This window comes from Nannobrachium achirus (assembly GCF_963921795.1).
Source record: "Nannobrachium achirus genome assembly, chromosome: 19".
Classification (NCBI taxonomy): Eukaryota; Metazoa; Chordata; class Actinopteri; order Myctophiformes; family Myctophidae; genus Nannobrachium; species Nannobrachium achirus.
Window position 1 is genome coordinate 40054680 of NC_137826.1, and position 22209 is coordinate 40076888.

General features: G+C 41.8%; 1 protein-coding gene across 1 annotated transcript; it reads right to left on the minus strand.

Annotated features, from left to right (window-relative positions):
• Positions 1–1681: 1681 nt before the first annotated feature.
• On the minus strand, positions 1682–21415 carry LOC308304826 (solute carrier family 22 member 4-like; the record flags this gene model as incomplete). The annotated part of the gene is made up of 10 exons (XM_080749455.1): positions 1682–1793; positions 4054–4189; positions 6022–6204; positions 8317–8531; positions 8982–9076; positions 9188–9314; positions 10193–10364; positions 19905–20059; positions 20523–20626; positions 21026–21415. The coding sequence occupies 10 exons, from the start codon at positions 21413–21415 to the stop codon at positions 1682–1684; spliced, it is 1689 nt and encodes a 562-aa protein (XP_080605581.1).
• Between the last annotated feature and the right edge of the window lie 794 nt (positions 21416–22209).

A 22209-nucleotide genomic window follows, 5' to 3' on the forward strand; every position in this document is an offset into this window, starting at 1 on the left:
CCACTACTGCCAGGGGGTGTTGTTGTGTTCGGTCTGGTTTATTAACCAGGCAATCACTATACTGTATTCACCATATTCTGGCCCCGCCCCCGGCTTCCTGTTCATATCCTGAAAGAGGCGGAGGCTGAAAAAGCTGTCCTGAAAAAATCATTTGGTTTCCTGTTGTCCTTGCATTAAAGTGTCAGTAGTTGGCGTTCTAGGCTCTGGGCTCTGAATGTACCTGGGTTGCCACGTCTGCTTATAATAAGCAATTTATGTCTTTTAAAAAAATAGTATAGTTGCTTATTGGGCTTACTTTCTAATATTTTTTAAACCAGTGGTTCCCAAATTTTTCATATCAAGGACCCCAGATTAATATATTTGTCCACAGTCGCAAACCCCCATCTGAAAATATGTGGTGCCAGGGACCTCCACACAGATTTATGTTGTTGAAATGTTTCAAAAATATTTTAAAAAAATGTTCCCCTCAATATTTTTTAAATAGCAAATATACAAGCTCACAATGTGTCGCAATGTGACACATTGTGAGCTTGCTGATCTGCTATTTTCAAATGTAAATGTAAAGTAGTATAGCCAGTTGCTTCTGTTGGGCTTATTTCTTTGGCAAAATATGGCAACAGACAATTCCATGTCACTTCCTTACTTGGGAGGAAGTGAAAAGATGTTTTTTTGAAGCAGCACACAGAGAAAAACTCTCTAGAAAATGGCAGCCTCCATAGAGAGGGCCAGGAATGGTGAATAAAGAAAAGGGCAAACAGGAGATGGCAGCAGACTGCAACATAGCTACAGTATAAGCAGACATCATTTCTCATAGAGGTTCTCAAACAGTTTGGCCCAGGGCACCCCTGTAAATAATGTTTTCATCCACGGCACCCATGAATTACATTGTTACTTTACAGCACTTACATTTGTCTTTGGGCGACGTAAATATGTAAATATTTCACCCTATTATACAGCATGTCATGAGGACAACTTGAGAGAATATCTGTTTCCATTATGACAGATTTAATATAAGGTTATACTTGACGTTTCACTAGGAGAGACCAAGCATCAGACAAAAATAGTTTTAAGGTTGTTTATTCTATAAACCCAAGAGTATGGTCGTTGATGGGCACCTCGCATGCGTAGCATGGGACATGCGGCATAAACGGTCTAGGATGCAGAGTGCTAATGGTCATCTAAGGTCATGACATTGGGGTTACCAGTGTGGTCATCTAAGGTCACACCCCACGCTTGCAAGGGCAAGCATGGTCATCTAAGGTCATCACTACACGCAGGCTTAGATGGCCAAGGGCACGAATAAAATCTTTAGCTGCTGGAGTATGGTCGTTTATGGGCGCATCGCATGCATGGCATGAGACGTGCAGCATACACGGCCACGGATGCAGAGTGCTAATGGTCATCTAAGGTCATGACATTTGGGGTCACACCCCACGCTTGCAAGGACAAGCATGGAGTGTGCAGCTTAGATGGCCAAGTGCATAAAATGTCATTCTGAATGCGTGGTCAACTGGTCATCTAAGGTCATCACTACACGCAAGCGTGGAGTGTGCGGCTTAGATGGCCATGGGTGCAAGAATGACATGTGGGGTGCTTGCGTGATCATCTAAGGTCAGCACTACACGCAAGGAGTGTGTGGCTTATATGGTCAAGAGCACTGGACAAGGGATGGCAGGTGTGATTAGGAGGGGTGTGGCCGAGGAGGGTTGTTCCGAGGGGGTCGCGGACCCAGATACTTTTGCTTAGGGGACCAAGGCACACGTCTCTGCTGAGGTAGGTTGAGAGACAGGAACCTGTAGAACAGGATAGAGGAAGCAAAGAAGAGGGAGGGAGGGTGGGTTACTGGAAACTATGCATACCGCCATTTTGTCAAGTTTTATATACCACTGTGATTGTTAGGGGAGGAGTTGGACATGGGTGAGTGGTTGGCACCGGGTGACACAGGGTGGAGTTAGAGGTGGCTGGTTAGAGGTGTTTGCTGTCTTCTGCTTGGTCACACCTCCCCAACATCAGTTGTACCAACTCAATTTAACCACATGAACCCCAATATCCCTATTCTGGGGGGAACATTTGTCAAAAAATAGATTGATTGAAGACTTTATTAGAAGTTTGCATAGAAAAAAGTACAGTTTCATGATGGTACAGTTCACTGGTACAAGGTCAACTAAAAGGAGATCCTAGGAAAGCACTTGGCTTATTTACCCAGGAAACCATTGAAGTATCTCATATAACATTGAATGACAGACGAATAGAACACAGTACTATGCAGTAGATATGGTCAGGAGAAAATGAAAAAAATAAACAGAGACTAAACAAAACAGCGCAAAAAAATATATACAGTAGGTAAATACAAAGAAGGGTCAGGGGAGGGTAAGGCTGGGCTAGGTTTGTTATTGCCAGTTGCGAACGGCTACCGTCTGTAAGTGGTTTTTAGGGCGTTTTTAAAGGATGCTAGGGAACCACACTCCTTTAAGGCCTTCGGTAAGGCGTTCCACATTTTGGTGGTATAGCAGAAGAACGAGTTTGACCCTTTGTTTGAGATGACTCTGGTTTGAACATGATCTGTGGCGCTGCCTCTGGTGTTGCAATTGTGGACGTCCTTAGCGTTTATAAAGTATTTTGACAGGTACATGGGTATCTTAGTGGTGTAGTGTATCTTGTACACCTGGGCGGGGTTGCACCAGCAGTTACTAAGTTATAACGTAGCCTAGTTGTAACGTAAATGGCTTTTAAGTCAAGACTTACGCATTACTAAAATGTCAGGTGTTGCACCCATTCTTACGTATCTCTAAGTAACAACTAAATATTTACACCACCCCTTGGGCAGCACTAAGTCTTTACTAAGTAACCTATCTCTATGGGAGTAGAGCAACTTCACTACTAACGTGGCAGACAGCATTATATCGGCTATTTAATTAATTCAACAATGAAACGACCCATCTGTTTAAAACATATATTAAGCCCTATATATATTTCGGCCATTTGAAAATAGCCGATCTACAAGCTCACGATGTGTCTGCTATTAATAGAGTATTTCTATATTGCAGGATTGATACTTTTTTAATTCATTTGAGTACTTTTCAACCACTGCATACAGCACAACAGCGAATTGAACGGTGCGCTCTCTTCCCCTGTGTCTCCAAATATGCGTTGCAACTTGCTCTGCGTTACTTCACAACGGGGGATACAATCCGTTTGCAGGGCAGTGCGCTGCGCAGGGATGCGCTCGCCCTGTGCGCACATATCAGTGACTTGTGTACTGTACTGCACATGCCAGTGGAGAGACGGAGGTCTCTGTTGACAAAAGACGATACAAGCTTTATTTCCTTACTAGAAACAGTTCGCTTTCATTGGATTCGGGAGCTATGACGTCATTGTATGCGACTATACATTACTATAGGAACAGTCTACGCATTACTAGTTACGTTATGCCTTAAGAAGTCGTGGTGCAACACCTGTTAGTACCTCACTTAGTTACAAACTAACTAGTAGTTACTAAGCCTCTAGTAAGGACTTTACTCCCTAACTTAAGGGCAGAACTTACGTTCTGGTGGTGCAACTGGCCCCAGGCCCATTGCAAGTTGCTGTACTTTGTCATCTACTCTGAGCCACCACACTCTTAACTGGTGAGTTGCGGTGAGGTGAGTCTGATGGGGAAGGTTAAGCAGGACCCTAATTAGCTGATCAACAAGCTTACAACGTCTCGCGTTGAGCTTGTAGATCTGCTATTTTTAGCAAAGAGATTTGGTGTAGATTGAAAAATAATTGATTGCCGAGTACCAAGCAGGGAGGCACTGGGTCCCATTTTCAGAGTCTTTGGTATTACCCGGCCGGGGATCTAACCCCGACCTCCAAGTCTCAGGGCGGACACTTTAACCACAAGGCCACTGAACTTGTACATTGAAGTGATATTGACAAATTCCGAATATTATCAAAGTATACCTGCCGCAACCCTGGACTTGTATCAGCACCCACTTTGAGAAACCATAGAGGCTGTGTGTGAATCGATGTGAATGAAGTACATTGTAGTAACTTTGGGGCATTTGAACCTACCCTTGACATTTCTGCATCTGCTCCAGTGTTTCTGGAAGGTCCTTATTGAGGGTCTCAGGAAGGAAGAGGTTAACCACAGATGAGCCGATAGTGAGACTTCCCATGAGAATGTATGGTAGATACTTATTGTAAGCGCCTGTGAACACACACAAATACAATGCAACCATTGGTGATGTATAAACATTTCCAGAGGGCACGGTATATACTATACCTGCCAACACAGTATAGTGTGGAGCAAAACCAGCATCACATTGTATTGCTGGTGTTGGTCCACTGTGTTTTCAAGTTCAGAGTCAACACAGCGATCTACCCGTGGATTTTGCTTCCATAGGTTGACAAGCTTTATGGAGATGATGATTTCCTTAGCCAGAAGCATTTGGCACCTGCCAACAGAGCCAAAACTACTAGTAACTGGTGTACTGACCATAGTATTACTGGGCTTAACTGACCTGTAAACTGGCCTGACCTGAACCCCACAGAGAATCTGTGCTGTGTTGTCAAGAGGAAGATGAGAGACACCAGACTCGACCACACAGATGAGCTTAAGGCCTCTCTCAAAGCAAACCTGGGATTCCAAATCACCTCAGCAGTACCACAGGCTGACCACCTTCATGCCACGCCCCATTGATGAAGACATTTGTTCAAAAGTATTCTAGACCAAGTACTGTTATACATAAATTAACATAACGTTTCAGAAGTTTGACATTTCTGTATTATAAATCCATCATTTGAAGTAATAATCTATTGTTCAAAAGTATTCTAGACCAAGTAATGAGTGCATAAATTAACATAACCTTTCAGAAGTTTGACATTTCTGTATTCCTTCATTTGAAGTAATAATCTAATATTTTTAGATTGATTTTCATGAGCTGTTGTTGTGTATTGTGGGGGGTTTTGGGGCTCTCTGTGCCCACGGAAACAAATGTAAAAGTCCAGTCCTTTGTTCATCAATAGTTGGTTTTATTGAAGAGACGGGGAGTTCAGGTTAGACAGATGTAGCTTCCAACAGACCCCAGCTCCACATGAGAGCTGACTAAAACAGACCCCAGCTCCACATGAGAGCTGACTACAACAGACCAAAGTGCGGAGATTTGGACTAGCTTTTACCCAGTGTCTATGCACATGCATGCATCTTCTAAGTTTGTGCATGAGGTGTGTGTGTTAACTTGAACATGACCATATAGGGATGAGAGAGCTATACCAGTATGTGCGTGTGTCCTGTTCTCGTGTGTGTGTGTGTGCACGCACTCTGGATGAAATGTGACTCCCTTCACATGTTTATCCATTGAGGCCCAGGTCGACCTTTCACCCTGCACTCCTAGTGGAATGTCTGGCCTTCGCCCTGTACAGACTGTTTTTGTTTGTGTACAAATGTATTATCATACATATAATAATGTATAATAATTTACTTCACTGTATATATGCCATAAAAATCACAATTAAAACAAATAAGGTTTTGAATATTTCACTGCACAATGAATCTAGAATTTATGAAAGTTTTAAAAATGTAATTGTAATTGAAGAAAATGAACTTTTACACAATATTCTATTTTTTGTGGATAGACCTGTACTGTCAGTCTCATGTGGTTCTATGACATCAGACTTCAGTGTCAGTCACACCCATATTTGGGAAAAGTTACATTTTTGCATTTTCCCCATTCAAGTCAATGGAGAAAATTAATTATTTAATAAATTAATATAAATTAAACTATATAACGTAACTCGTAGCAAAATGCAAGCAGACGATTCCCAATGAAGCCAGACAATTTGACACATGGCCCAACTGCGTGCCACCAAAACTGTTGGACGAGTAGCGCTGCAAAATAAAGTACTATAGTCTGGTTGCCCTAATGAAGTATGAACAGTAACTACTATACATTAGTATACACAGCCTGGTATACATCTTCAGTCAATGGCTCCAATACAAGTCACAGGTGTTCCATAAGGCACATAGTATACAATACATACCCAAATAAACGATGTAAGGAGCTGTGATGCTGCCTATACGGGCAGCTGAAGCACAAACGCCCATGCCCATGTTCCTGATCACAGTGGGGTAGATCTCTGCTGTGTAGATGTACACTGTGCTGAAGGCCATGGTAAAGCCAAACTTCCCAATCATTTCCATAGCCACAGCAATTTCACGAAGGTCTGTAGGGGAGAGATTTAATTCTGAAATTAGATAGGGACCACTTGACAAGATGTGACGCCCATTTTGTAAGAATTATTGCCGGTGTGTGACGGTAAAAGTCACACCAATAATGAGCAGGGGAACAATTTTAGTTATCTGGCGTGTATTTGCATTATAACTAACTAAATAACTTTTTTATACGTATACATTAAGCAGAACAGGGATTGTGAACGATGAAGGTGGATGGGAATGTGTACTAATAACTTTGACTAGCCTACAGCCCCCTGCGGGGGCCAGGCCCCTTTGTGTGTGTGCCTGTTAGTCCCCCTTGGTGTGAAGCAGACAGACTGTGATTTTGCTCTCTCTGGAGGAACTGCCCCCGGACTGGGAGTGTGCTGCTTGGTGACGCCCATTTGTGATGTAATTCGCATCACAGGACAAAGCCGCCTACAGGCCAAAATTTGGGAAAATATTTTAAACATTTGGGGATTATGAGAAGTAGAGACACATCTGAAGTTGATAAAGTTGATGTTGGGCAAGGTACATGCGTTATTGATTTTTGTATTATGTTTTTTAGACAATTGAACAACTGCTGAACGTGGAGTTACAGATGGAAACACACACACACACACACACACACGGGGCGATTCTAATTAAGGTTGTGGGATACTGTATGAGACATGATGTTTGGTTTGTATTACCTTGAACTGAGAGGCCTGGTCAGGACAAAAATTTGGTTGATTATGTTTTTATTAGCAGTGGCAATATTATTATTATATATGTTTTGAGATTTGTTTTGGGGCTTTTATGCTTTTATTGATAGGACAGTAGACTGACAGGAAATGGAGATAGACTTGAGGATTGACACCCAGCAAAGGGGTGCCGATACTGTGAGTCCTCCATCGCTCGAGCACCCAGCCGTAATGAGGAGCACTCAGCCAGATTTACATTACAATTACAGTAGCTCAACGATTCACACTGCCAATAAGTAGGCCTAAGTGCAGAGAACAATGTTACGACGGTGCTGCAAATCTCTCTGGCAGAACAGGTCTACGAGCCCGCAACACATGCAAGATGTCAAGGATTTTGTGGTTGGAAAGGGCGATTGCAAACAGTGCAGTGAAATGATTTTGATGAAGTAACAGGCTGACACTGCATCGTGACATTTGTATTGACATGGCAAAGAGAGAATGACTTTGCCTGTCTACTTTTAATGATGTAGTCGAGTTCTTGCACGCACCGACTGGAGAGTGGTATCATTTAACACCCAAGGGGCCAAACTCGTTCAGTAACGAGATAAGGCCACTAGAGGTCGCTCTGCCAAAAGGAGTTGTCTCGTTCCTCAACGAGACAACAAAGGGTTAACTGTGCAGCGTGCTGCGCGCATGTTGTGTTGTCTGTGAATGACCCTAGTCCATACGTCACACCGTGGCTCGCAGAGAGAGAAAATGGCGCGACTAGGCTGCATTGATTTCCATTCTAGGCTGAAACATAAAAAGGGCATTATCTATGAATGAGGTGCAAAGAACACAAGGGAAGCAGAGATCTGATTGTTTTCACGGCGACACTTTACCGCGATGGTCGGCCCCGGTTTGGATTTTAGTTTCGCAAGCGTTTGTAAACAAATGGATTTTCTTCCTCAATCGTCAGTGGACACTCACGTGCACACGCACAAAGCTTCCGAGGCTCTTCAAAACAAAGCGTGAGTGAGCGGCGGCAGCAGCAACAGCTAGAAATGTTAGAAACCTTGGCTTCCCATGTGTTAACAACGGCAACGCACAGTCAACAAGAGACAGAGTGAGTGAGCGAGAGAGATCCATTATTAAACTCCACTATTAAAATAGACAAAAAGATAGGCATATATGATATATATATATATATATATATATATATATATATATATATATATATATATATATATATATAAAATCAAACCCAGTTTGAAGTGTGCAGTGCACCGTTGGGAGATAAAATAACAACAAATTAAGATAAGGAAGCCATTTAGCCCGGAATTCTCCTTTAATACAAGATAATTACAAGTTATATACAGCCATCATGCAGATAAACACTTGAATCGATGCTTTTGTGAGATTAGGTGAAGTGGGTTTCATGTAACACAAAATAAGACTCACCTTTGGGGACAATTTGGATAAGCAGGAGAAACACTCCTCCGGTGATGAGGAATGCAGACAGCATTATTCTCCTGGGACATTTCTTCAAAAGCCATGTAGTTGCAATATAAGCAGGGGCCTCAATGACGGCTGATAAGAAGCAATTTAAGAAGGGATCTCCGCTTAGATTAGAAGTGTTCAAGCAGAGTCCAAAGTAGCCCATGTTTATTGCCACCCTTGAGAATAAAAACAAATATTTAAAAGATAATCGCATTAGTTGTTTATTGATACCGTACATTGTTTTATCAAGTAGGCCTACATTAATTTAATATTAAATATTTGCATAATATTTTTAACTAGAAATACTGTTCCTATGAAACAGTGTGGGCTCGCTCGTGACTATCTTCTCCAACATGCTAACTGTCATATGAAGCTCAACCAATACTCCAGCTACCACCACTCCCAGATGTTTTTCCACTCCTCAATTACACCTCATTGGCTAAGGGCCCTGCCTTTGTACTGTCTACGATGGAACTCCTGCGGCGGAACTCTATAAATAATGAAGATAACATAGTGTTCTCGCCTTTCAGGCGAGCCCACAATGAACATGAATCTTTAATCAGATGATTTGTGAATGTTAAACCTTCTCTGTAATCAGAAAGATGAGACTGGAATTAAGAACTCACCATATAAACATACTCAAAAGTGTGATGCAGCTTATGTTTCTGGATTTCAGAATATCAAGGAAGGTGTATTGTTTTGGTGTCAGTGAAACCTCCTTCTATAAAGTAATACAAACAAGACTTAGACATTTAACAGAATTAGTGTCGTCATTGAAAAAGAAGCTGAGATTTCATGGGACTCTTCCACTAACAAGCACAATGGACCTTACCTCTGCCTCTTTAAAGATGACCAGTGGTGCTTCGACCTTGTTTTTCCTGGCTGCATACCTCAGTATGGCGTCAGCCTCCCTTATTCTGCCCTGAGTGAACAGCCACCGAGGAGACTCTGGGAGCAACCTGCACAAACAATTTGTGTTACTGGGTGTTGACTTTATCAGCTATAACAGGAGTTCTCAAACTCTAGTAATTCAAGGCCCACCGGCTGTGTCAAGATGATGGGATTTTTGGGGAGTTTGGGAAATATTTGGCCAATTCACCTTATTCCTGGCCTTCTCCAGCCGCCACCATTGCCTTTTACAGGGGTGACGTTGAGTTTTTCTCTGTGTGTTGCTTCAGTCAATATCTTTTCACTTCCTCCCTAGTAACAAGGTATATTAAAAAGAAGGTAAGGTCACAGATGTCATTTTCGCTATCACGCAATTCCAGTCAGCTTTTTCGTCGCACCATGGGAGCCAAACTGCAGCCGGAAGTTCGGTGAAATGCATTGGAGTCAATGAAAGCCTGTGGTCCAGATCATGAACGAACACTATTTCTGCCACATGTTATGAAGTCACATGTTATAGCTTGCCTCTATAGCTTTGCCTTAAGGCTTAAGGGAATGTATTGGACGCCGCTCCCCCCCGCCTCCCCCAAGGGCATGCTAGAGGCTTGTGCATCCAATGTCTGTCTGAAGCCTAACAATATATATATTTGGCCAGGCCCACAGTGGGAGTGGCTAGGAATAAGGTGAATAATGCTCAAAATAGGGATGACAGGTTGATGTGATTGAATAATCTTTAAAGGTAAAAATGTGGAATTGATATTTTGTTATTTACATGAGGTTCCACTTGTTCCCTTCTGCCACCACTTCTAAGAATAGCCTCTATGCCTTTGAATGAGTTACTGAACCTATGAGTTTGAGCCACTCTAGGATTTGATTGACTTTTGAGTTGAGTTGATCACTTCCAGCCAGTATGCCTTTAGTCAGCACCTCTGTGCAGATATGAGGAACTTACCACCATAATGGGATGTAAGCCACAGACACCAAGGAGAGAATGATAAGAAGAGTCCTCCATGCCCTCATGCCAAATGCAATCCCGGGCAGCACCATGTACCCAATGTCGATGAAGAGAAAGGACCCCAGTGTTGCATAGAGCACACGCATAGAATTACTCAGCACCTCTGTCCCTGTGGAAGACAATATAATCAAGATTGAATGATGAGGAATCACATTTACTTCAAGTACTGTACTTAAAGGAGTAGTTCAGCACTTTTCAACCTGTCTTCATATAATAGGTCCTCACTAATGTTCATGATAAAATAGCACAATTTTTTTCTATTCAGTCTGGGTCTCATAGGAGAGCTGTCAAATCCTTCCTACCGGTGACATCATCGTGTGACAATTTTATTTTTAATAATATTTTTGAAAAAAAAAAAAGATTTTTATTATCACGAGAACAATGGCTTCCACTTTAACATTGCAACTTTTTCAGGAATAGAAAGCCTGCAGTTTCTATTAACTTGCATTTCCCATTGATGATGTCACCGGTAGGAAGGATTTGACCCACCCACAACTCTCCTATGAGACCCAAACTGAGTAGAAAAAAATGGTGATATTTTATCATGAACATTAGTGGGGACCTATTCATTATATGAAGATAGGTTGAAAAGTGGTGGAGCGCCCCTTTAAGTAAAATGTGTAGGTAAATTTAGGAAAGTAACGTTGATTAATAATATAAAATGATATACTGTATAGGCTATATCCAAGCCTGATTTCAGACTCTGTGCTGAGATTGAGTCTGACATTGTCCCATTGACAAGAGATTTCAAAGGGGAGGGGTTTGAAATTTGAAATTCCCAATCACAAGAGATCTGGTGGGAGGTGTTGTGTTTGACTTGTGTGTACACAAAAACATTCCCCCCTCCCCTCTATGACAGGCATCAAACAGGTCGTTGTCTTTGATGCTAACAAGGTGTGCAAAACCCCCTTTGAAGTTCAAAGGGAGCAATTAAGAGCTTTGGCTGAGCTCCCCTCCCTCCACTGTTTCTGTTGATTTTCAAAAGTTGGACCCACCCCCTCCTCCGATGCTCCAACTCTCATTGGCTTGGTTCTGCCTAAACCAGAGAAACTTTAGCCAGACCAAGAGAACCAGTCCACTCAGAGTGGGCTGGAGCGTGGAGCCAGGCAATATACGTATATCCCTTTACCACCCGCTTTTAAAATCCCGAATATCTTCGGGATAGGCACTAAAAGTGTACATTGTGGTGCCAACACTTTTGTGCTTTTACTCACGTTAATTTAGAATGATGGTATTTTACTTGTAACAGAGTGTATCTACATTGTAGTATTGATACTTTTACTTAAAGGGACTATGTCACCTTAAGGGTTACTGTCACCTTAAGAAATCATCTTAAAAACAAAATAAATATTTATTTGATGTCATTGTGGGAATGCACGATAAGCCAATCAAATTAATTGACTGTTACTTACTGTATGTCTGTACAATGTACATTTTCTTCCCATCGCCCGCAGGGTCGCTCTAAGCCCTCAGAAACAACTTCTCTGCTCCTATGCTCTGCTCCCAAAGGGCTACTGGGCTAGCACTAAAGCTAAAGCTAAAGCCACAAATTAATATATAAATCTGTGCATATAAAAATTATATTTCCGGTGGTTACTGGTTGTTACTTCCCCATTGTTCATGTGAATATGCTTGTTTATGTTTAATGGTTGAAATGGAAGACACAATGTTTTCCATGGGGATGTCGGGCAGCTGGGAACTACACGCGGGGGGGGGGGGGGGGGGGCCTTGCAACTTCCCCCCGCTGCCTGCTCCCCCTGCAAGCTGTACACACACACACACACACACACACACACACACACACACACACACACACACACACACACACACACACACACACACACACACACACACACACACACACACACACACACACACACACACACACACACACACACACACACACCTGAGAGCTCTGGTTAATCGCGCTAGAATGCGTTCTCCATAACGTTAATAGTTTCAATATAAGGAACGATGTTGGGGTAAGTAAGTGAAAGCCGGAATAGAAACGCTGTGTTTATCAGCAGTTCTCCAGACTGAGTCTGTCTGTCTGTCTCTTCTGTCTTCTCCTCCTCCCCGGGAGTGGAGGGGTTGCGCTACGGGGGATGGGATCATTTGATTTAGAGTATTTCAGACCGTTTTAAAAAAGACCACGTGACCTACTGTATCCTACTGTATCATACTACTAGTAAGACACCTGAGGGTGGAATGCGACCTCAGGGTGACATGCGACCTCGCCCTCGCGCCAATCCTTGACTATCTGGCCAACCACAGCGTTTCTCTGACGATTCTAGTTGTTATCAACCCTAGGAGACACGAGGAGAACATGCAAACTCCACACAAAAAAAGGCCCTATCGCCAACCCCACCTAGGGTGTGAGTGATAGGGCCTAAACATGGAGATGTGGAGAACACTATATATGGAGATAGTCCAGTCCATCATGTCATATGGGACTACCGTCATAGACAGTAGCCATTTTAAGGCCGGAGTCAATGTCTGTCTGAGTGTCTGTACAGGAAGTGATGTCACATGACATACTTTTTATGCCCATATATGAGTCATTCTGTACCACATCTCCATGTTTAGGCCACACAGGTTCGCTCCATTTCTCCATGTATAGGTCCAAATGCCCAACGTCGAGCTTGACAAGGAGGATACCGCACATTGTACCTCATCCACCCTTTCTTCTCTCTCCTTTTGGTATCTTTATCCTCCTCCTCCTCCTTTTTAAATCTGGAAACAGATTTCAACATTTAGGTGAGTTTCTGGCGCCACATACAGGGGACCTATTTGCCTATTGGCTGTCGCGGCCCTCCAGACAATGGGGGGGAAGGGGGGAAAAGAACTGCATTAGAGCCAATCGCAGGCGAGTTTAACGCTCCTCCAGACTATGGGTTACAAACGGCAACGGGAGTAGAGATGGGATTTATGGCTCTTTGAAGTGAGCCGGATCTCTGGAATCCGTTCCTTTCAAAGAGCCGTTCAAAAGACTGGCTCATTCTAGTTACTATAGTTACTTACTTTGTAGATTTTGATTATAATTACAACAAATAACTTATACAACCCTGTATACATTTATTTCTGACATATATATAGGTACATACCTGCCATTTGAAAATAGCCGATCTACAAGCTCACAATGCGTCGCGTTGCGACGCATTGTGAGCTTGTAGATCTGCTATTTTCAAATGATTTTTCTACATTTTATTAATTGGGAAAACCTGTGAAACAGGACATTCTGCATAATGAGTACTTTCTACTATATTTTGACACCCATACTTTTGTACATTTACTCAAGTACATTAACATTCATAAATAAGGATAACGAGCCCACATAACCCCTCTTCTTTTTGTTGCGGTCCATTTTATGTTGTATTTTCCAAAAAAAGCCTCTTTATTTTATTTTTATTTTATTTCATGTTTTTTTTATTGTGTTATGTAAGTGGTGGGTGTTTGTGGTGGTGGTGTTTAAAAAAGATGTAAAAAATAAATAAAAAGAAAAGAAAATTATTGCAACTATGGACATAAAATGTGAATTATGAATTGAAATCATTGCAATAAGGGCTTTTAAGCCGTGACATCATTTTGTAGGCAGAGGAGAATCTGCCCCCAGAGCATTTTCTGTCCCTCGCTATTTCAAAAAACAACGACTAAAAAATAACGACTAAAGTATCATTCTAACACTTTCCTTTCAACAACAAAGAGAAGAAAAATGTATAAATAGTAAAAATAGTAAAAAGATTCACGGAAACTGGGGGCAGAAATTCTCCTCTGCCTACAAAATGATGTCATACTTAACAGCCCCTATATATATATATATATATATATATATATATATATATATATATATATAAAAGTACGTTAACAATCCAAACTTCTACTGTGGCAGAGTATTTCCACATTGATTGCAGTATTGATATTTGTACTTATGTAAAGGAATTGCCTACTTTTCCCCACAACTGTTCATTTAGAAAGGAACGGCTCCTTACTGCGAACCGGATCCCATCGTTCATTTCAAAGAGCCGTTCAAAAGACTCGATTCGTTCTCGAACGTCCCATCTCTAAACGGGAGCCAGAGAGAAAAGACTCTGCAGCTGTAGATCGGCTATCATTCTTTGTGTTATGCAACCAAATGTTTATTATACAGAGAGAATCATACACGTGTTGGACAATAAAAACATTGACAGCCAGGGGGGAAAAAAATCCATGAAGGACACGGAATGCAATCGTTCACTCGCCGTTGGAAAATTGACTTATTAGACTATTCTGGATGTGTGGCTAACGGCTAATGCTAACGTTAGCTAGCGCTAGCTGCAGGCTAACGCAGGCATGTTATACACAATTACTCATGGAATAAAACGGCGACCCAACTCTATGTTTGCTCTTCTACAAGCTCACAACTCGAGGAGGTTAAGTCTGTCAGAACCGTCAGATTATCTTCTGACTGAAGTTACACAAACACTGATTATGCTACATTTAGCACTGTTAGCCCGACCAATTTAGATAGGGCACGACACGAGTCACGGTGTTGCGCACGTAATAAATTCACTTCAACCTCGTGTTGAGCAGTTAAACCTATTTGCTACGTACGTCTACAAAAACGTTCATATTTCAAAGATAAAGTGCTTACTGAAGTCTCACAGATGTCACAGTATGGTACGCTCAAGCAGAATTACCCGTATCTTTCGTATTGTTTAATAAACAGCATTTTAATCCGATCAGACGTCATTTTCTGTTGTTTTTCAGCCATGCGACCCCATCGGTTGCGAGGTGTACTGCACTTAGATACATTAATACCTTTTTAGGGAAACGACGACCGATCGGATTAAAATGCTCCTCTTTAAATAATACGATCATTACGGGACATTCTGCTGGAGCGTACCCTATGGTGACATCCGTGAGCCTTCACTAAGCAATTTATCTTTGTAATCTGACCGTTTGTGTAGACGTACGTAGCAAATTGGTTAAACTGCTCAACAGCAGATTGTGTTGAATTCACGGTTGGCGCAGCGTAGCGTCTTTACATTTAGCCCAATAATGCTAATCTACAAAGCAATCCATCATGAATGACAAGCCTATACTATTGTTGCATTTAGGCTCTTTATTAAACTATAAGCCTGTGTTTTATTGCTACACAATAATGGTAAATAAAGTAGCTTACTCTAAAATAATCCATCCATCCATCCATCCATCTTCAACCGCTTATCCAGCATCGGGTCACTGGGGTAACAGTTCCAACTGAGATTTCTAGAGTTCCTTAATAATAATAATTAAAATAAACAATACTAATGTGAAAACAGGACATTCTGCATAATGAGTACTTTCTACTATATTTTGACACCCATACTTTTGTACATTTACTCAAGTACATTAACATTCATAAATAAGGATAACGTGCCCACATAACCCCTCTTCTTTTTGTTGCGGTCCATTTTATGTTGTATTTTCCAAAAAAAAGCCTCTTTATTTTATTTTTATTTTATTTCATGTTTTTTTTATTGTGTTATGTAGGTGGTGGGTGTTTGTGGTGGTGGTGTTTAAAAAAGATGTAAAAAAATAAATAAAAAGAAAAGAAAATTATTGCAACTATGGACATAAAATGTGAATTATGAATTGAAATCATTGCAATAAGGGCTTTTAAGCCGTGACATCATTTTGTAGGCAGAGGAGAATCTGCCCCCAGAGCATTTTCTGTCCCTCGCTATTTCAAAAAACAACGACTAAAAAATAACGACTAAAGTATCATTCTAACACTTTCCTTTCAACAACAAAGAGAAGAAAAATGTGTAAATAGTAAAAATAGTAAAAAGATTCACGGAAACTGGGGGCAGAAATTCTCCTCTGCCTACAAAATGATGTCATACTTAACAGCCCCTATATATATATATACATATATATATGTATATATATATATATATATATATATATATATATATATATATATATATATATAAAAGTACGTTAACAATCCAAACTTCTACTGTGGCAGAGTATTTCCACATTGATTGCAGTATTGATATTTGTACTTATGTAAAGGAATTGCCTACTTTTCCCCACAACTGTTCATTTAGAAAGGAACGGCTCCTTACTGCGAACCGGATCCCATCGTTCATTTCAAAGAGCCGTTCAAAAGACTCGATTCGTTCTCGAACGTCCCATCTCTAAACGGGAGCCAGAGAGAAAAGACTCTGCAGCTGTAGATCGGCTATCATTCTTTGTGTTATGCAACCAAATGTTTATTATACAGAGAGAATCATACACGTGTTGGACAATAAAAACATTGACAGCCAGGGGGAAAAAAAATCCATGAAGGACACGGAATGCAATCGTTCACTCGCCGTTGGAAAATTGACTTATTAGACTATTCTGGATGTGTGGCTAACGGCTAACGCTAACGTTAGCTAGCGCTAGCTGCAGGCTAACGCAGGCATGTTATACACAATTACTCATGGAATAAAACGGCGACCCAACTCTATGTTTGCTCTTCTACAAGCTCACAACGCGAGGAGGTTAAGTCTGTCAGAACCGTCAGATTATCTTCTGACTGAAGTTACACAAACACTGATTATGCTACATTTAGCACTGTTAGCCCGACCAATTTAGATAGGGCACGACACAAGTCACGGTGTTGCGCACGTAATAAATTCACTTCAACCTCGTGTTGAGCAGTTAAACCTATTTGCTACGTACGTCTACAAAAACGTTCATATTTCAAAGATAAAGTGCTTACTGAAGTCTCACAGATGTCACAGTATGGTACGCTCAAGCAGAATTACCCGTATCTTTCGTATTGTTTAATAAACAGCATTTTAATCCGATCAGACGTCATTTTCTGTTGTTTTTCAGCCATGCGACCCCATCGGTTGCGAGGTGTACTGCACTTAGATACATTAATACCTTTTTAGGGAAACGACGACCGATCGGATTAAAATGCTCCTCTTTAAATAATACGATCATTACGGGACATTCTGCTGGAGCGTACCCTATGGTGACATCCGTGAGCCTTCACTAAGCAATTTATCTTTGTAATCTGACCGTTTGTGTAGACGTACGTAGCAAATTGGTTAAACTGCTCAACAGCAGATTGTGTTGAATTCACGGTTGGCGCAGCGTAGCGTCTTTACATTTAGCCCAATAATGCTAATCTACAAAGCAATCCATCATGAATGACAAGCCTATACTATTGTTGCATTTAGGCTCTTTATTAAACTATAAGCCTGTGTTTTATTGCTACACAATAATGGTAAATAAAGTAGCTTACTCTAAAATAATCCATCCATCCATCCATCCATCTTCAACCGCTTATCCAGCATCGGGTCACTGGGGTAACAGTTCCAACTGAGATTTCTAGAGTTCCTTAATAATAATAATTAAAATAAACAATACTAATGATTATAATTGCGACCGTCAGGTCGCAGTTACTATGAAAACCTCCACCGCCTGTCTGTCTGTCCGTCAGTCTGTCTGTCACGTCACATCACACTTTTTTGCCCCTATCCATGTGAAATTTTCCACACACAATCCTTGTCTGCCAATCCACAACCTCCACCCTTCCAGGGACCCCCGCAGCTCCAGGGACCCCCGCCAAATTTTTTAAAACTCATTTTTGAATACTGCTCCTACAGTTTTTGCCCTAAAACCAGTAAGACTCCCTAATCGGGAGATAAGCGACCGTTGGTCGCTTATCTCCACAAATATCACAACCTCCACCTCTCACGTCATACGGGTAGCCATAGTTACACCTGGAATGTTGAATCTCCATATATGGAGATAACCTACGCATCACACAAAGTCTGACCTCACCAGCCCATACTTGGGCATGGACGACTTATATCTCCATATACGGAGATGGCCATATATGGAGATACGATGACATCACAGAGTCCACAGCTGATGATGTGGCGTGATGTCATACAATACACAAACAAGCCCTATATAAAGGGGCAATTCTCACCAGGGAAGAGAGCATTGCCTGGAATGTTGAATCTCCATATATGGAGATAACCTACGCATCACACAAAGTCTGACCTCACCAGCCCATACTTGGGCATGGACGACTTATATCTCCATATACGGAGATGGCCATATATGGAGATACGATGACATCACAGAGTCCACAGCTGATGATGTGGCGTGATGTCATACAATAAACAAACAAGCCCTATATACTGATGCGATACGATGACATCACAGAGTCCACAGCTGATGATGTGGCGTGATGTCATACAATAAACAAACAAGCCCTATATACTGATGCGGAGATATGAGCAGGGCAAAGGTGTGACGTGTGACCGACCGACCGACCGACCGACCGACCGACCGACGGACGGACGGCCGGTGGAGGTTTTCATAGTAAACTGCTCCCTGACGGTCGCAATCACACAAATCGCTACACAGTATGTCTACACTTATCTCATCGACATGGATCTGTCCCATATAGCGCCACCATCAGGTCGATTTTTTAACACATTTTTGGACCTAAACATTTTTTTTTTCTAAAAAAAGATTTTTTCAAACTTTTTTTTTTTTTCAAAAATTATTTTTTTCAAACTTTTTTTACACTAACTTCAACACACCAATCCACCAGATTTTATATTGACTGTGTGTCAATTCTTGTTTTCTTTTTTATTCTTCTCTTTTTTTCACAGCCGCCCCCATATAGAGGGCGGCATAGCTCAGGGGTAGAGAAACTGGTATTAGAGCACGAAGGGTATAAATCCCGAAGGGTTCCCAGTTCGAATCCGGGCTCCCCCTGAGTTAATGTCGAAGGGTCCTTGGGCAAGACTCTGAACCCCTAATTGCCTCCGATGAGTAGGTTGGTGCCTTGCATGGCTTCATCTGCCACCGGTGTATGAATGTGTGTGTGAATGGGTGAATGTAATGCACAATCTATGTAAAGCGCTTTGGATTAAAAGCGCTATATAAATGCACCATTTACCATTTACCATTTACCATATTTACTTTAGAAAATATATATTAAATTCTAAGAACGTTTCGAGTACCAGTTTGATACAAGAGCGAATAAGCGCTACACTTCTGGAATCCTGTGCGTCGACTTAAAGTCGGATCCAGGCCTAATAACTTTATCTAGCCGCCCCGTTGCCACCTCCTTGTTAAATTTTCTTTTCTGAGACACATTGTACCTCATCCACCCTTTCTTCTCTCTCCTTTTGGTATCTTTATCCTCCTCCTCCTTTTTTTTCTTTTTTATTCTTCTCTTTTTTGTCTTTCTTAGTCTTGTGTATCCTTCTCTTTTGGCTACTGTCTATGACGGTAGTCCCATATGACATGATGGACTGGACTATCTCCATATATAGTGTTATCCACATTTCGTGTAGCCGCCCCGTACAGGAAGTGATGTCACAACTCGCTGACATCACACTGACATCACTCCCGTACAGAAGGAAGGTTACAGAAGGAAGGTTACGGAAGGAAGGAAGGAAGGAAGGAAGGAAGGAAGGTCACTCAAGCGACACGGTTTTTCAGAGTATATGCGACCTTCGGTCGCAACAATTATAATTTCGGGGTGTGACAGCGGACCTTTAAGTAGAACATTGAATATTTTTTTTCCATCACTGGTTATATGGTAAAATATACAGGTGATTTAGATAAAACAAAGAGGGAATGAGGAATATTTTACTGTACTTACCAAGTACATATGCAGAGATGCATATGGATATCTGGGAGGCTCCAACAAGCAAATAGACGACACAGAACATCATCCATGAGTTGGAGAAGGCCAGAAGCAGGTCAAATAAACAATGAATCCAAAGAGAGAAGAAGACAATCTTTTTCCTCCCAAACCTACATGGAACAGAAATAATAACAACAAAGCAATTTGTATTAATTGTTTTCGACTGGAATTGTGGACATGTCTGGTGTCAGTTGATCTAAATGACAATGTAAGCGACAATTCAAAATGAGAAACATGTCTAAAATAGGGACGCCAACAAACTTCTGAATGAAATTTGAATGTATGCAGGGCTGGGCGATGCCATCTTTAAGCATTTGATCCACTGCATTGTCATCTTCTGTAATGCAAATCCATTATATAACAGTGTCATGGACAAAGATTGTTCCTGTTTGTACCAAAAGAGTCATACAGATTACAGAATTTGTCTTCTTTGCATTAAATGAATATTTTGTTGAAGCACCACTCTAATACTCAGGCAATGTATGTATTGTAAGGCACTACAGTCATAACTGCAGCAATACAAGAACCTGTGTTTCAGGGATTTTCAATTAAAAAAGATAAAAAATGTAATACCGGTCAGACAACTGTCCAGAGATTAAGCACCCAAGCAGGAAGCCCACATAGAGAGCTGACGTCGCAAAGGGAACCATCCACTGATTGTCACACACAAGGTCCCACTGTTAGGAGAGATTCTGATGATTAATAAAATGAACACATGCCCCCATCCCTGCCACACACACACACACACACACACACACACACACACACACACACACACACACACACACACACACACACACACACACACACACACACACACACACACACGAACGATTGAGACTTTTTCATAAAAGCATGAAACTTGTTGCACTTGTACCGTTTGGGGCATTTTCAGACATGGAACCAACCAAATATATAACTCCTGAATCAAACATGATAATACAGAATAGCTGATGTCTAAACCTATGATTTGATAGCCAGTGATTATCATGTACATCATCAACAATAGTCAACAATAGTCTGGTGTTTTGGGCCTTTAACATTTTCAGCACACGCACGCACACACACACACTGACCTCAGTGACTATGGTGGAGTGGAAGACGTCTTGGCTGTAGCTCCATCCGTCCACACAGCTCTCCTGTCTCAGTTCAGTGAGGTTCACATCCTGACCGGGGATGTAGCCCAGAGCAGACAGGTTCCTGACCTCATCCAGTCTGTAGCGCTGGCATCGGCTCTGCTCCTCCTGTCCGTTCACCACCTCTATGGGAATGATGGCCTTCCTCCACGCCGCACTCAGGTTGGCCTCAGGAATGAAACAGTGGTGTTTTGGAGTGGCGGCGACAAAAACGATATTCATACCATTGAGTCCGACGATCAACCAGACGGTATTCACGAGGAAAAACATCCTCCAGAAATAAGGGCCAGTCTGCCCCAGGAAGGCTGTGGCTTCATCGTATTCTCCCATTTGTCAACAAAAAAGAAAAGCTCTAGGATGAAAAAGAAAAACTCAAGCTAGAAAATCCCAACAAACCTCTGTATTCCTCCCAATTACCAGACTTAGGTCACTGAGAACCTTCCAGGCCAGTATACGGCGCAAGTTATGAGGTGTGGGGTCAGTCTATCCTCCTGTGGGGCTGGGGCATAGTCACAAATTAAGAATTTTCTGAATTCAGACCCGCATGTCAGTCGAGTCATCTGGCCCATACACCCCACCCCCTGTCAGCTTTTCTCCTTGCCTCCTTGTCCATTCACTATGCCCCATATGTTGTGTAAGGGCTTTTCTCACCTCATGCAGTCTGTAGCAGCTGCACTGGCTCAGGTCCTTGTGTCCGTTCACCATCTCTGTGGGAATGATGGCCTTCTCTTCCATGCCGCACTCAGGAAACAGTATACATTCTGTAAGGGCCAGTCTGCCCCAGGAAGGCTGAGCCTTCTTTTTTTTTCTCTGTAGATCAAAGTGGATCAAAAACTACAAATTCTTAAGGTTAGGTAAGAATGAGCCAGCACCTGTTTATGTAGTGTGACTGGACAAAAAGCTGTGGTCATTCTCACTTTATCACCCTATTCGTGGCAGGGTTTGGGTTAAGGTCTAAAGACGTGGTCTGTTTGAGGAAGATAAGCCCTGCTATAATTGACAGAATGGCTAATATAAGTTATATACACTGAACATGTAAGTTTGTGTGTGTCTCCCACCGGCGAGCCTGCTGGTGGGGGCTCAGGCCCCGCTGCTCTGTTGTCTCTGTCTGCCTAATAAACTGA